The 14,790-nt window shown below is 42.8% G+C and overlaps 1 protein-coding gene across 2 annotated transcripts in view; it reads right to left on the minus strand.

Moving 5' to 3' along the window:
- Positions 1 to 273: 273 nt before the first annotated feature.
- The window catches only part of LOC119395962 (gamma-aminobutyric acid type B receptor subunit 1), a 75,017-nt gene continuing 60,500 nt past the window's right edge, over positions 274 to 14,790 (minus strand). For both annotated transcript variants that reach the window (XM_049415811.1, XM_037662992.2), the window contains exons 16-17: positions 10,857 to 10,994; positions 274 to 10,330 (exon numbers count right to left, since the gene is read on the minus strand). In XM_049415811.1, coding sequence (XP_049271768.1) covers positions 10,073 to 10,330; positions 10,857 to 10,994 — 396 coding nt within the window. In that variant the 3' untranslated portion in view covers positions 274 to 10,072. The remainder of the gene's footprint in view (positions 10,331 to 10,856; positions 10,995 to 14,790) is intronic.

Genomic DNA, 14,790 nt, shown 5'->3' on the forward strand with positions numbered 1-14,790 from the left:
GATTGCATTAATGTGCCCTGTAGCATGTGCTGAATGTTTAGCCACAATCGCACCACACTGCCCAAACAAGTGACCCTTGGCTGAGGTACTGAATGTATCATACTGCAGCAGATATGTTACATGCTAGTAAAATAGGCTCCTCTATGCACTATATTGCCACAGTATTATTGATTTGTTGGATGATGCAGTACTGAAGTGATGATTGTAAATATTTTAGAAAGCATTGTTATTCTTCAGAGCATAGAAGGCACTGCACAAGAAAAGCACCACGATAATGGTAATGCAATTTATTGGCATCTAATATTTGGCAGTACACAAACTTTACAAAACATTACGGAACAAACACAAATGATTTACACTTAAGACACAGTCATACAGCTGGACTGGACAGGGATGCAATATTTTCCAGACAGAATCTAGTTACTGGTGCAGTGTACAAAAAGATGCCCAAGTGGTTTATGCAGCACAAAACATGCACAACCGTTGTTGGGAACTTGTACAAGAAACTTGCTTTACAAAACACAGCTGTGTGTGGACAGAAACTAAATCGAGCAGCAACAGCCAAGATGTTTAGTAAACAATTTTGTTGGTTCTCTAGCATCATTCCACATCATGTGTTCAACAATCTGTTTGTTGTCTAGTATCAATGATAGGTCATCTTAAACTGTCTAATGCACATAACATGAATTGATGGTGATGCATGCTGGCATCACACCACTAGGCATCAATGATAAGTCGGGGCAATTTTGCTCTGCCATCTGGCAATATTGCACATTTGCATATCGTTAAGGCGCATAATACTTTCATTCCAGATTAACAAATGCTTAAAAGTGATGTTTAGCAAAATTTAGCAGCAGTCCTGCATATCTGTCTACTGATAACTTGCAGCATAGCTGACAAATCTTGCAGCACAGCATGAGAACGGTTTGTTCCTGGAAGCCATAATATAGTCTTGCATAATACTCTTATATCATGACCATAGCAGTTACACACAATAAAGTGACCTAAAATGTATGCTACATCTGCCTAATCTGCTAACTTTCAAGCCTCCCTAGTGGGCACTACCATCAGTGAGAAGGATAGAATAAGCAGAGCTGTGAACAAGTTTCTGTGTAACAGCTTTTATTTTAAAACAGTGATCCGTACACTTTGAACAGATTATGCAGAACACAACAGACTGACTACAAGAATGAAATGTCAGCTCTTCAACGACACGGAGTTGTAGAGCTCAACAACCAAAGCATGCTGAAGTGGCTTTCTCGCCCAGGGCACATTCACAGAGGCTAGAGGAAGATCTGCATGTGTTTTCGTTGATACTATACTAACACAATACATTGCCACATATTGTTAAACATATAGTTTAACTGTGCTCATGCCTCACTGAACCTAGACCATTATTTTAAATTAAGTCTAACCTCACATTAAAATCAAGTTCTGACAGACCTAAAGCTGTTGCCTCACTTTGCAAAGCATACAACAACACATAGGAGGCAATGCCGTAGGCAGACGCTTCCGAGTAGGTGTAGATAGGAGAGCCTACATATCTACAGCAATGAGGGCCTCTTTAAACAACCTGTACACGCGCATTATAAACAGTTATCTACAAGTTGGGTGGACAAGTTCCACACTAATGACCGGCATTGCTAACAAGAAACAGTGGACTCTACCACAAGTGTTCTCACAGCCTACACGTAATGCTCAAGCAGGGCATACTGGCCTGCAAGCTTCTTTTCAAAACTCAACAAACCACAAAATAAGCGCTGCAATAAATTTCATTTTCCACTGACTACATGAGTGCCACAGCACTACTGCAACTGCTAGTGAATGAGAACCACTAGATGTGACTCCGGTGGATGATTTTTTGATATAAGTGCATATCTACTGCAACATAACCACGCTTTCGTGCCCTGCATTTGTGTCTTCAAAGAATAAAAGAAAGAAAAGAGAAAAATAAACAGCTTGCATCACTTATTTGCTATCTAGTAGTCCCACTTTCCATAAGAGCTCTTCCACTACATGGCATGGAGATGCGCATTGCACGAGGGTGTCCTAGTCCTAGTGGAGTACATGATCCATCACAGTTGGGATTGTATGCCTAACAAGTACAAAAGCCGTCTTTTTCTTTTCTGGAAACTTGATGAAGCAGCTCTCTGGAAACAGGTGGCATACATACAATAGGAATAAAATTGCACATTTGTTCGCACAGTGTGGCATCACATATACTTAATGCGCAGCCATGAGGTCATAGTGCATGGTAAAAGGGGGTTATTGTACTCTTAGCTCACTGTGGCTGAAAGGTCTCCAACAAAAAAAATATTTTTTTTTCATGACTAGATCATAAACACTGCTACAGGACTAGCCACTTTTGCCAACTCTGCACAAGTCTTGCCCCAGGGTTTGTTCAATTAATGAATAGATGCACCGTGCATTTCCTTGAGGAAAAGAACACCCCAAAACCGAGTTCATGGCATCTAGTGTCAAAATAAAAAGACACACAATTAAAATTCTCCACCGAAACGGTGTGCACAGAAGGTGCAGCATACAGAAGATATTAAATTATCAAAATATGCATCTTCGTAAAAGATTCTGGCGATGAAGAAAGAAAGCATGGAAGGATACAGTAAACTTGAAAGCAGAGTAATGCCCATGCAGTGAAAGGAAACAAGCAGCAGTACACAGAAGCTTATTCACAACACTATAAAGGAGATGCTTTAAATAACACCTTCACCATTATCCTACTATCATCAAAACAACAAATAGAAAAAGACCAGAACTTGTATTTGGTGCAACTTTCAACCTCAAATTCTAAGATGCTCATGTGCTTGTCACTGCAGCATGAACGTGCAAACAGCAAAAGTCATGTACATTGTTTGGCAGTGTCCACAACAATTTTAAAAAAATCTGACTTTTTAGTATAGTAAACCAACAAATATGTAGAGTTCACTAATGTGCAAATAGATGGAGCGAGATTTGCTGTTCCTTTCTAAGCACCAAGGTGACAGGTTTTTGTTTTTTTTTCTTGTTTTTTGCAAGCACAAATGTTCTTGCACACACTGCCTTAAATCATGTGTTAAAGATTGTGTCTGCAAATTATTACACCTCTGCATGCTGTAAAAACAGCCAAGTATACAAAGGAGAGCCTGCACATGCTCTTGACTCTTGCACGAGCAAAGGCAGGGAAAGGATATCACTTGCAGGTGCTAATCGAGGAAATGTGAAAAGGACTGCCATCGGCATAGTAGCTTTCCTCCTCACAACAGTGCTTCTCAACATTTCATTTTCTTCTATTGCCACTACCACTAAGCCCTTTTTAAAAATCTATGCAGCAGCACACTCCTTGGATGGTGCTTTAAGACCTCCAGTGCATAACACTTTCTGAAGGGACCCTGCAAAGGACCCTTTTACCAAGTGCACCATTAAGGTGCCCTGAAGTGGGACCCACTTGTGAAGTGGCTCGAAGTATAAAGATACCTTAAATTATGTGAGAGGAGTACATTTCTCTTCTGGTATTTTTTCAGCGGAAAAATGTGTATATAAAGAGAGAAAATTTCATAAGAATGTCGAAGTTTCGCTTTCCGAATCTCTTTCATGCCCAAACAGAGGTGGATCACACCACCTGTGAAACCCAAGAGTTCATGTCTCTTTTTCTTCTATACAAAAACATACAGCAACTTACAAGCAAAATTTGTAGGAAATGTACTAATTTTTAAAATCACTTTAGCCAGAGAAAAAAGAAAATCCTAAATAAGACCAATACTCTCTTATTCCTCACTAAAGTTACAGTATTTCCTTTTCTATTTTCAATGCAGAATTTCATTTAAACCAGTTGAGAAGTTGCTTAATGCAAACATTTGTTTCGAGTGTGCTTGAACAGGGAGGATTAGAGATAAGCTTTCGTTTGACTAGCTGTGGTCAGATGCCACAGGGAGTGACTGACAATTTCAAGGAAGATATTTTTTAACCATCCTACAGCTATATTTGTGATAAAACATGGTCTGTATACTTTTTCCCTCTTTAACACTGCTTTCGTTTATGTGGTGGCCTAGGCTGCGAGTGCACATGAAGCAGTAGATTCATAAAACGTTTACCATGGCTGGACATATCACCAGTGTAAAGATAGTGCAAGTGGCAGCCAAACACCTTTTCACAGGCCACCTTGATAAACAATATGACTGCTCACATAACAATTCGATAGTACTAAAAGCAGTCGCATGCTCCGTCAACGTGAAATTTTCATCGCTTTATCTTGCGCAACATCAACTCCACTAATACCAACTAGGCATTCTGCACCGAGTGGTATAAATTTGCAACAGTGCAAGGCATTTATATTAACATCCACAAACTGCGTGACTTTATATTGCTAAAATGTAAGTGTCATTGAAATGCACAAAATAAAGTTTTACTTGTATATAGTATATATGCATACGTAAAGCAACTGTGAACATAACACAGGGACTGACCTTTTGATGTTCCATAAGTAAATAAATAGGCTGTGAAACACATTATAAAAATAAATATGTTGTTCATCTGTGAACATAACCCAGGGACTGACCTTTTGATGTTCCATAGGTAAATAAATACGCTGTGAAACACATTATAAAAATAAATATGTTGTTCATACCCCTCTTGTGGTGCTTCAATAAAAGCAACATGACATAGCCCATTGGCCAGATGCACTGGACTTCAGCCACAGTGGGTGAAAAAAAATACAGAGGTGAAAAGAAATGACAAGAGGTGAGGAAGCCAACTGCGAGCTAAGCTCTGACCAGATATGTGGGATTAAGTAAAAGGCAAAGGACTTCAGCATTATGTTAGAAAGGAAACAGGCTCTTCATAACTCGCCTTGTATAATGCATGTGTTTTATGTTTACATGAGCATATGCATGTCTGTGAGAAAATGAAATCATGCACATGATTTCATTTCTGTCTGAGCGTAAGCTGTATGTGAACATGCACACAAATAGGTAGCGACTCCAAAGCTGACATTGTTGACTCAACACATTGCTGCCATATCTGTTAAGACCGCTATATCGTGCCACAACTTTTTGGTGATTGATAAACAGCCTACAATACACTTCAGTTCTGGACTCTGCAATGCTATTATTTTCTGTGTGCTGAAAATGTCCAATTTTAGTCATCAACAAGGATGAATAAATTAACAAAGTTATCACATTCTAGCCCATCTTTTAAGCAAGTCTAGTAGTACTGAATTAGCCTCTTGAAAAGCATATAGATGACTAGTCCACATAATTGAGGTGTTGGTACAATGTGCACTCCCATAACATAATTTTCACTAAAACATCAAATGAAAGTGCAGAAACAATGGAAAACAAACAAACAAGCAGGCAAGCAATAAAAACATGAGAAATTGCAGGCAGAAAGAATAATATACAGTTAAACCTGCCTATAACAAACCTTCATACAACGAATTCCTCGATATTGGGAAGTTTTTCTATTCCCCACCGTTTCTCCATAGAAACACATGTAGTATTTGCGACCTCTATCTAACAGAGTGGCAGCGGGAGGAACCCTTGATATAACGAATTTTCGCCGTCGACAACCTAGGGGTGTTACTCTGAATTATGTCATTTTGGCACAAGCAAGAGCCGCGTGCATCTTCTGCGGGTGCCCCGCCGACAACAGATTGCGAAGCGGCGGCGTCGCGCAAGGTGTGCTCGAAGCCCCAGCGACTGCGAGGCGAGAGCGAGTACTCGTTTGTGCTTGTGGGTGTGCGCGAGGCGGGCAGGTAGACCTGTGCCCCTCAAGCCGGTGTTCTTGCTGCCGCGAGCACATGTGCAGGCATGCGCTTCCCTTCCTCCCTTCAAACCTCATCCAGCCGCTCGTGGGTGCCACCACGCTAACCGCGCCGCTTTTCTTAAAAAACAAAAATTTTTAATTGCCTTTTGCGTTGGCAGCATCACTCTTCGGTAGTTGCAGTAGCCCCTGAACTGCACTTCATTAACGTGACACCAGGTGACGCCACTAAAAAGAAAAAAAAAATCCTTGCTGCGTGTCATTACGGTTCGAGTTCACGCCGCATATGGAGAGTGCTTTTCTGAATATTCCGTGGTATCAGTGTCGTTTGCTCTTCTTTTAGACGCCGTGCGTACGTGCATAGTTTCACTACACGAGCATGGAGCAGCTACGACGTGTGGCTTTGTGATTTAATTGACTTTTTTTTTTTTTTTTCCCCGGAGGACTGCGCCATCACTGCCGAGGAGATGTCAGATTAGGCGCTCGTGGAAACTGTCTGAGACAACGACGAATCTTTGGAGGTCGACTCATCACGCGCTTTGCCGTCTTGCGCCACGACGCGTGTTCGCTAGACCGCGGCCTCCGCAATTACCTCTGGCAACCCGCCGTCGCGTTGCTGGAGCCAATCTCGAAGGCCACGGCTAGACGATGACAGAGCAGCGTTGTATTGACGTCTTACGAATGCGCAGTATTGCCATCCCTCACGAACAAGCAATAGAGCAAAATAATGCAATTTCTTGCTGCTAAATAAATGTTCTGGCTGAGCTCTGCCCGTGTACTTAGGTTTAGGTGCACGTTAAAGAACCCCAGGTGGTCGAAATTTCCGGAGCCCTCCATTACGGCGTCTCTCATAATCATATCGTGGTTTCGGGACATTAAATCCCATAAATTATTATATTACTATAGTTCCCAATTTTTAATTTGTGTGTTCCTTTTCCGAATTTTCGTGCTGAAACTGCATATAACAAAAACCTGTTTGTAACAATTTTTGGGGGGAATCGGTCAATTTCGTTATATCCAGGTTTAATTGTATTTTGAAAGGTCAATTAAAAAAATATGGGGATGCAAATGACTAACCATTGCTCAGGCTGCTGTCAAAACACTCGTATTGAGCGCAGCCTGCTGTAACAAATGTGAGCTGGCACATTCTCCCCACTGGACTAGATAGAAAATGCCGGAACACATAATAAAATATATTTGCTCAAGCAGGGAAGCCAGCCCCAAGGTGCGTAATGATTTTGTACAACAGACATGATGAAAATTGAAATTCAATGAGATTACAAAAAAATGTGACTCCTCAACATTCGGGAATGCAGGATCTTGATTATTTTGGGGCACAAAAGCACTTAGAGGTGCACACTACCTGAAGGTGACTGGCAAGTATGAAATCTTACACTGATGCAGTGTTTATTGCACATACTTCATGTAGTGCAAGTGTGTACCATATCACAGTTCTCAGACTCACCTAGTGTTCTGTTTATAGTGGATACAATGGCACACTTTCATTGAAGCTTTAGAATCGGTTCTGGGGAGAAGAAAAAGTCAGTGCTACGCTTGAGTGCATAAACTCCTGAAGATATAAAGCAGCTTAAAATTGAAATATGTTCTCAAACACAACAAACAACATACTATGTAACAGTACCACAAAGCAACACCAAGAAAGAATGCTAAAATAAACAGGACAATGTGCTCTACAACAGAAAGTTTGAAAGGCTGGAACATGCATTAAACAACAAAAACAAAAACGGGCGACTCACAACAAATAAAAGCGGTCATGTTTGTTCTGCCTAGGAGATGTCAACATTCTAAAAGCAGTACGCACGTTGAATATTTTAGCTGTGTAATTGCTGCTTCTTTACTTCATATGTCAAAGTATGCATTCACATTGCTTTCACTTTGAATGCATAAGGGTGTCCATTACAATTTAGGAGACTGTTTTGAAAAGGAACACATCACAAATGAACACGATGTCTTCATTTGTGATGGCACACCGACTTGCACAACAGAGACAAAGAAAATTGCAGATTGGATTAAACTGAGCAAGCTTGAAATCATTACTTTCAATCATGCAGAACTAAATAAATGCTCTTTTTGCAATTACTCTCCCATTTGCTCGTTATGCATAATGCATGGAGTTCACTTCGTAGCCATTACTCAAGTTCTGGCATTCGTGCCCCTGTTTTTGTGCGTTTAGCAAGTAAACAGCGAATTTCTGAGCAGCGTAGAAAGACAGGACTAAAATTTAAGGCTAAAATCTGAAAATTGCTGTAGGCTGGTTTGCCAACACCACCATGCAGTCAGCATGCTAATAAGGACACAGCTTGTGAGGAATAGGTGGTAGAAGCAGCTGCGTTCGATGTCAGATACGAAACACCAGCATGAGTGCGTGTGTAGCGCAAGATCACCGCAAAGGGTCTTTCCTTTGTATTCTGCAGCTTTTGAGACTTGCTTTGAAGATATAGGCTAGCTTTTGTCACTTATGCTTCTAGGTTTAGGAATATGACCACATTCTGTTGCAGCTGGACTGTTCAGAATGTTCAGTCAGACTGAACTACAATTATGCACTGACTAGTACTATAGAGTTAGTAAATAGAGTAAGAATACCTAAAAAGAAAAAAAGAAAGAAACAACACAAAATAATGCTATGAAGTGGCACAGTAATTGTTTTTGTTAGGCAATTACATCCCTGAATGTTTTCTTCTTCTGCACGTTTAACTTACCGTAAAATCCCGAGCAAGCGCCCCCTTCCCTTTTCCGGGAGATGTGAAATATGCGCCCACAACCGAACAAGCGGCCCCCCTGCCTTCCTGCCATTTTCGCTGTTTCGTTCACTGTTTTTATTCGCCCGACAAGGATGAATAATGACAGTGAATGCATGCGTATTCAATAAAGCATTTCACTGGAAGCATGTGCGGCTCTTCTACCACCTTGAATTTTAATCTGAGACCGAGCAAGCGCCCCCCTCCATATCTTGTCAGATTATCCTTCTCTGTAAGGGGGAGGGGGAGAGAGAGAGAGATAAACATTTTAATGAAGCTGGAGATGTTTGCCTGGCTGTTCGAGCGCTTGCTTGGGATTTTATGGTAGTAACATAATAAGCAAACCTCATAAACACTTGACTCTCATCCTTGCTTTTGTGGTGAGGTGAATAAAACATCACTAGCTGCGGTATCATGCAGCCTTATAAAATTTGCTCCCTATTATTTGCTTTTTTTTTAGTACAAGGAAAACATTATTATACATGGATAACAGTAAGCATTAAAGAATCATCACTGCCTGTATGCAAAAGCTTCTCTAAGAAGCAAGCTAGCTTGTAAGGCTTCTACAAGAGGAAAAGCAACAACCACTGATGCCAAGAAAAGCACACAGAAAATGAACATTGTAAATGAGCTAAAAATAAAATCTTTTGACTGATTATATATATATATGAAAAAGTTGAAAGAGAAAGGACCACTGCAAAAACCATGTCAAAAATGACTAAAATTATGAGCAGGCAGCTGGATGATAAATATTTTCATGCTATGACAACGCTGCGAGAACCAAAATGCTTGCCACCTTGAATGGTGAAATGTGGACTTAGGAGAACAATAGGAAAACAAAACTTGTTGGTATGAAGGAGAGTGAAGAGGAATTGCAGTGTTCATTGTGCAATGAAATGCTAGGGTACAATATTTTTGAATGTGTAAATAAAAAAAAAAAAAAAAGCAACTCATCACCAGTGGGAACCAAGGCCACTGGTGGCAGTGAGTATTTGAAACCTTGGCCAAAAAGGCACAACTTAGTCCGAAGTAAAAAGAAATGCATACAGAGCAGTCAGGTTACTCCGTAGGATACAGATCTGTGCAGATCCTTCAGGAAAATGTTTCTTTTTCTTTAAATAAAATGAAATCAATACTTTAGTTTCCTGCTGTTGTCTCCTGTTTCACTGTTTTTGTCATTTCTTAAAAATACAAGGCAAGTGCCTCCAGAGCTGTAGCCTGCAGGATCTATTCTTCAAGCCTCCTTACTTAATAGGATGCCAGGAGAATATGCCGAGCAGAAACAAGCCACCAAAGCACACCAGCGCTAATCTCACAGATGGGGGCAAGACTACCCTGAAAACAACCCTCTTTCTGAACTGCAGCACAAGACAAAGGGAACATGAGGGTTGACAGTTACAGAACTAAGCCACCATTTGCTGCTCATCCTCTCCTAGGTAACCCCTATGCAAAGAAATCTCTTATGAAAGTTTGTACATTAGCCATTCAGGGCCTCATACTCAAATGGCAAACTCCAACAGCCACACAGGGTGTTGTGCAGCCTGATGGTACGTCACGGATTAAAGGTATGACTCCGAGAATTCAAAGTCTGAACGGGAGAGACGTGAGCCACGGCCAACCAGGGAGGTGCCCGTGACAAAGCCAGAATCAGAGACGGGGTCAATGGCCACGGGCTCCTTGGGGGCCAGCAGGCCATCCGCATAGGTGGGTGGCAGTGCAATACGCACCCTCTCGCCACTAGCAGGCAATGCAGTCTGGTGGGCCAGCCGCTGCCGCTCCTGCAGCTTCTGGTTCAGTACTTGTATCTGCTCTTCCTTCTGCAGGGACAAATGAAAGGGTATTTTAGCATTTCAGAAATTAAATTAACTGCACACTTGGAATGCTTGTTCATAAACATCTTAGCGGAAGTCTCCATTCCCTATAATTCGTAACTGCCAGTTCCTTAATTCCATGCCGATGGAGTGAGAAAACTGGCTGTTGCCAATGTCCATGAGAGTGGACACAGGATCCAAGAAGGCAAATGGGCAAATCTGCGCCTTATTTTTGGATAACCTTTCTATCTCAGCTGCATTTTTTATGTTCACATTGCATGTGTGTTGGCTTCCTTTCAAGTTGCTTTCTTATCCTCCCAAGTTTTGCTGATGTCCATGAGAGTGCCAAACCAATGTCCATGAGAGTGGACACAGAGTCCAGGAAGGCGAATAGTTATGTGTGTTTTATTTTCAGATGACCTTCCATCTCCGCTATATCTTTTATATTCATGTTTCATTACCGCTGTTCACTGTTCTCTGGTTAAATCTTTTCGTGCAGCGCTAGAGTCCTCATTAATTCCCTGCCAGGTACCTCAGCAATCTGCTTCTTGAGGTCCTCATTCTCTGCAAGCAGCCGCTGGTGCCTCTCTTCCTCCTCCTTGCTCGTGATGGTGTCCATAAGGCTCCGCACGTCCGCACGCTCGCGGGGCCGCCGCACCAGCTCTATAATCTAGACAGCAGTGCACAAGGTAAGGGAACATCAGAAGAGTGGCTTGCTGGGCGAGTCAGTTCAGCATCATCGAAGAAATCCGCATAAAAAACAGAGACAATGAAAGGACCACACATACACAGCTGGCGCTAAGATGCTCATCCTGCTGCGATAGGCCTAGTGTGCTACAGTTTTGACTGAACAAGTGGCGCCGCCCGCAGCGCAGCGCGCTACTAATCTTTCATGGCTGAGAGCGGGTGCGTATGGGCGGAACCATAGCAGCTCGAAAGGACAAAGCTAATTCGTGGTCAAACAGGAGTGGAACTATGTATTTTTGCATGTATGGCTGTCACAACAGTTACAGAAACGGTGACGGTAAGCTGCCAAAATTAAAATTCTATGGATTTCCATGGAAGGCTCACGAGAACAAGCGATAAGAGCGTTGGATGATGGTGGCACGACATGCGAGATAAACAGACTCTTTTCATTTTTTTTAAATGCTTTCCTTGCTATTATTGCGCATATTTATTTGTCGTGGTCATAAACTCTGCTTTTTTTTAGCCCCGATGGAGTTTTTTGGCAGCTCGTGAAGCACCGAACCCACATATGCAGTGCCCACTTCTTGGGCAATGAGAGAAGCTCGATAGCCTGGCACTCTGCCTATATGTTTCGACACTTTTTCTGCATGCTATGCGAAAGGCGATGGCGTGAGCCTGTGACAAAGTGTAAAAATCTAGAAGGGGACACAGCGATGGCCAGAGCCAGGCGCATGGTAGGTTTGCGCAGGATGTGTGCTTGCACTTGTTGACAAACATAGGCAAGGCGGCGGTGTGCTTATATCATCCTCTGCACCAAGCCTTGCATTTGCACATGGCTACCACAATGTGCAATTGTTCTTATAGATAACTGGGAAAATGTGCAGAAATCATCGAACAGCCCGAAGGAATGAGCAAACACAAGAAGCGAGAAAAATGGAACGAACAAAATTTTCCTCTTGCTTAGCCCGAACACTGATTATCAACAAATGCCTGCCGAATAGCGAGAACAGATACAAAAGCCAAAGGAAGCTCTTCGCACAATTGATGAAAAGAATGATTTTAATTTAATGTAAATAATATAAGATCTTGATTAAACTTTGATGACCTCTTCATCTGAGCACACATCTGCCAATGTTGGAGGGCCCCTTTGTAGGCGGTTTTCTCCCTAATGCTGTTAACGTGGCTGCCGGCATAAAGATCATTGCTGTGAACAAGACTGCTTTTATTTTAAATACCTTTCTACATGCTTAGTTCTGCGGAATCCACACAATAACTTGCACTACTCATTCGACAATGTCACTGCTCTGCTCCCACAGAGCGGTGTTGCCAGCGGCAATAGCAGGAACGAGCGCCCACAACTTGTCATGAAGGGATCACACGCGTGGTCGCTACTGGCAGCACTGATCGCACTAGCGCCGCAGTGCCACCATACCAGCTGTCAAGGTCTATAGCATTGGTTCTCTTTTCTTTGTTGCCACTGACACAGTGCATGAGATAGGCTGAAGTTTCTGATTCAGACAACACCGGAATTTACCAGTCCGAGTTCTAGCTTCTTCTGCGTATTCTTCCAGAAGTGTTGATGCTCACTTCCTTTGACCATCACTTGTTAACCAAGATGCTAGCACATCTTACTTGTTCAGGTGGCAGTATAGGTATTGTAGCAGCTTAATGTAGTATCTCACCAGAGTCGCCAACAATAATCAAGAGGATGTACTGCAAGACTTTTAACACGAAAGTGTTTTATGCCGGGGTCCACCACGGCTCCACTGACGCGTTTTTGTCACGGATATGACGTTGTAAAATATAAAGACTAACATATGGCAAGGAAAAAACTATAAGAAAAAGTTCCGTCACCGGGAGTCGAACTTACGACCTCTCGATCGCCAGCGTGCAGCGCGAAACGACTCCGCCACAGACGGCATGTTCTCTGCTATGCTAACGGCGAGCTATTTATGTACACCATTTGCCAGTGGCGGTACTCAGAAATCGGCGGTACAGCATGTTTTTATTATCACTAGCGAGATGGCGCAAAGTGCTCGAAGAGTGCGCTTCAAAAGTCGTTCCCCACACGGATTAGCGCGTGCCTCGACAGGGCATGGTCGTTCGTGCGAGCGCTTATCTCGTGATCTCGGTGGTTTGTACGTCTTGCGCTCTGCCTGCAAGTTTCCGTTGAGAGCACGAAGGTCACCTCGCTCACTGCAGCGGCCGCTTTTGCGAAAGGAGCGCGCTGCTCACACAGAAATAAGTTACAACTGTGACAGTTCGCGCTCATCCTGTGTATGTTCGTTCCACACGTCCTTTCTGCTTGAGCAGCGCATTGCAAGTTTCGAGCGGCTTGCCGTTCTTCGCGTAACATCATACCCCTGTCACACAGGGCAACTTAAGTGCACTTTGAGCGAGTGCACTTTGCCAGTAGTGTCATTTGCACGCTGTCACACAGGAACGCTAAGTGACACTCGCTGCAAAGTACACTTGCCGGCAAGTGCGTTCGCCAAACTCACTTCGCTGCGACGGAGTGTCTATCCTCGGCAGCAGTGGCTTGCAAATAAATACGCTAATGCAAAACGCGACGATCATGGTATTTTTAAACCATCGTTCTCGTTATTAGGAATACTGCCATGTATTCAAACAAATGATACTACAACAAAAAACCTCGCTACTCTCTCCCTCGGGCAGTTTGCGGTCATGTCCGCTAGGGGTATGCGGGAGCACATGCCGTGCAATGGCTGCGTCCGTCACATTGTTTACTTCCTTGCAGATGTACAGGTCAGTCATTCTTTAATCATTTGCGATGGCGTGTGCCTCGGGTGCCACTTCCGCGAAGACAACGTGGTCCGACGCAGAGACGCGGGCACTCATACGCCTTTGGGAGGAGCAAATGATTGCTGCCAAAACACGCTCCAAATGCCCGTCACCACTATATGCGTCCCTTCTGCACCGGAGTCCGCCATTTTTGTTTTCGATTCGTCTCGGATATGATACTGTCTTGTCTCAGCTCACGATGACCAATGACGTTACGCGGTTGCAATATTTACTTCATTTACGTGCAAAATTCATTGTAAATTATGTTCATGCTTATAATAAGCAATTAAACTGCGAGCATTGCTACTGAACCACCAATTGCCACTGCCTTCATTTCCAAAGCACACTTCTCTTTCTCGTGTAGCAGCGCGCCGCCACAGTGACACTCTGTGAGCGTACGTGCACTCGCTCAAAATGACACTAAATTTGCCAGTGTGACTGGGGTATCACAATTTGATGCTGTAGCATTCATTCCTTCGTGCTTGGGGCGAAAGAATGCACAACAAACGCTCAACTACGTCTGTGAAGACACGTTTCACTTTCGTGTTATACCGATTCCTATGACAGTGGGATCAGCCATGTTTTTTTGTACAACCTCAACTATGAGTTCTGCTTCAACGTTACTGTTACTAGAATGACTTACTGAATAGACTGGTGTAAGGGCTGCGCCCTTAACTTGGCAGCCCAAGATGGAGGGGGGGAGAAGCCATTAAGGACTAAAATTCCAATCAACAAATTCCAAGTAACTGTTTACAGCTTTAAAGTAACACAGTGGCAGCGGTAGCAAAGATGAGTAGTCAAGTGTGCGGTGTGCATGAATGAATGAATAAATTAATTATGTAAAGGATAGCATTTGCTTTTGTAGTGGTGTTCGATCATGGAAGAATATGTTGGATTACGGTGCATCCCCTACTCATCATCAACCTATTTTATGTCCACTGCAGGACAAAGGCCTCTCCCAATGATCTCCGATTTAC

The sequence above is a fragment of the Rhipicephalus sanguineus genome, chromosome 1, assembly GCF_013339695.2.
Source record: "Rhipicephalus sanguineus isolate Rsan-2018 chromosome 1, BIME_Rsan_1.4, whole genome shotgun sequence".
Taxonomy (NCBI): Eukaryota; Metazoa; Arthropoda; class Arachnida; order Ixodida; family Ixodidae; genus Rhipicephalus; species Rhipicephalus sanguineus.